General features: G+C 47.9%; 1 protein-coding gene across 1 annotated transcript; it reads left to right on the top strand.

Annotated features, from left to right (window-relative positions):
- Positions 1–32: 32 nt before the first annotated feature.
- LOC126496028 (armadillo repeat-containing X-linked protein 3) lies at positions 33–1,911 on the top strand (the record flags this gene model as incomplete). Its single annotated transcript, XM_050133611.1, has 3 exons — positions 33–177; positions 447–518; positions 806–1,911. A coding segment is annotated over exon 3 (960 nt), but the record flags the coding sequence as incomplete, so codon positions are not given.

Below are 1,911 nucleotides of genomic sequence, written 5' to 3'. Positions count from 1 at the left end.
GGGGGGGAGGGGTGGGGGCGGGATAACGGCAGGAAAACCTATCAGATAGTTTGTTCATAATCCTTCTCTTTCAACAGCACTTCGTGTCCATGTTTTCGATCTGTCATCCTGCAGGTCTGCTGTAGCAGGTGGCACTGCTTGAAGCAAGGGAGGAACTTTCCCCCTCCATCAGTGGAGGTCGGTGTGGGCGTGGGGGTAGCCTGGAATGGAGGAGGGGTTCGAAATCAGTCAGTCCGGGTTTAGTCAGGCTCACTCAGTCCTACTTTATTTCCTTACACCCACCCATTTCAGACGAGGGAGGGGGCTAAGTCTGTGCGTGTTTTTGATGGATGGCACAATGGGGCTTTATCAAAAATCTGACAACCTGGATGGTAAATTAGGCAAGCATAAAATATACAGTGCCTGCAACAAGCCCTCGTTATTTACTGTTTCTGGTATCTCTGCAGAGCAGAAAGATTGTTGGGCGTGGCAACACCTCACAGTCAAGGAAGAAGGGGCAAGCTGCTTGTTCCCAGGAGGTTAGTATAAGGGTGCTTATCCCATGGGGGCTACCACAGGCCCCTCTGACAGATGAAAGTCCAGCAAAATTTGTGGATGCAAATTGACTTTGTGCTTAGAGGCAAGAGTGACTGGGGGTGGGGTCAGGAGGGAGAGACTGAAATGAGGAGATAAAGCTTTTTGTCAACAATCTGTGTTCGCTATCCAGAATTCAATTCCTACTTTCTTGCCCCTCCAGGCATTTGTCTGCATGGGGCAGCACAAAGAGAAGAGAAAGGCAAACCCTCTTTTCTTCTTCCCTTTATAGGTTTATCTCCAGAACTAGTGACTGCAGCTTCGAAGTGACTGAAGAAGATCGTTCTCCATAGGCCTGCACTCAGGCCCGAAGCCCTCTTCCCCTATTTTGAGTGGCCACTCTATTTCCTGGTCCCTGCCGTTGTCAGGGACGATTGCATGGGCTACGCCAGGAAAGTAGGCTGGGTGACTGCAGGCCTGGTGATTGGGGCTGGAGCCTGCTACTGCATCTACAGATTGGCCCGAGGAAGAAAGCAGAACAAGGAGAAAATGGCCGAGGGTGGCTCTGCTGATGTGGATGATGCCGGGGACTGTTCTGGGACCAGGTATAATGACTGGTCTGATGATGATGATGACAGTAATGAGAGCAAGAGTATCGTTTGGTACCCACCTTGGGCCCGGATTGGCACTGAAGCAGGGACCAGAGCTAGAGCCAGGGCCAGAGCCAGGGCTACGAGGGCTCGGAGAGCTGTCCAGAAAAGGGCTTCTCCTAACTCAGATGATACTGTTTTGTCCCCTCAAGAGTTACAAAAAGTACTTTGTTTGGTTGAGATGTCTGAAAAGCCTTATATTCTTGAAGCAGCTTTAATTGCTCTAGGTAATAATGCTGCTTATGCATTTAACAGAGATATTATTCGGGATTTGGGTGGTCTCCCAATTGTTGCAAAGATTCTCAACACGCGGGATCCCATCGTGAAGGAAAAGGCTTTAATTGTCCTAAATAACTTGAGCGTGAACGCTGAAAATCAGCGTAGGCTTAAGGTATACATGAATCAAGTGTGCGATGACACAGTCACTTCTCGATTGAACTCATCTGTGCAGCTGGCTGGACTCAGATTGCTTACAAACATGACTGTTACTAATGAGTATCAGCACATACTTGCTGATTCCATTTCAGATTTCTTTCGCTTATTTTCAGCAGGAAATGAAGAAACCAAACTTCAGGTTTTGAAACTCCTTTTGAATCTGGCTGAAAACCCAGCCATGACTAGAGAACTGCTCAGGGCGCAAGTGCCAGCTTCGCTGGGCTCCCTCTTTAGTAAGAAGGAGAACAAAGAGGTTATTCTTAAACTTCTGATCATTTTTGAGAACATCAATGACAATTTCAAATGGGAAGAA

This window comes from Alexandromys fortis, unplaced genomic scaffold (genome assembly GCF_014885135.2).
Source record: "Alexandromys fortis isolate MF-2015 unplaced genomic scaffold, M_Fortis_MF-2015_v1.1 scaffold_855, whole genome shotgun sequence".
Classification (NCBI taxonomy): domain Eukaryota; kingdom Metazoa; phylum Chordata; class Mammalia; order Rodentia; family Cricetidae; genus Alexandromys; species Alexandromys fortis.
The sequence above is the reverse complement of the archived record's forward strand: the minus strand, read 5'-3'. Positions and strand labels throughout refer to the sequence as shown.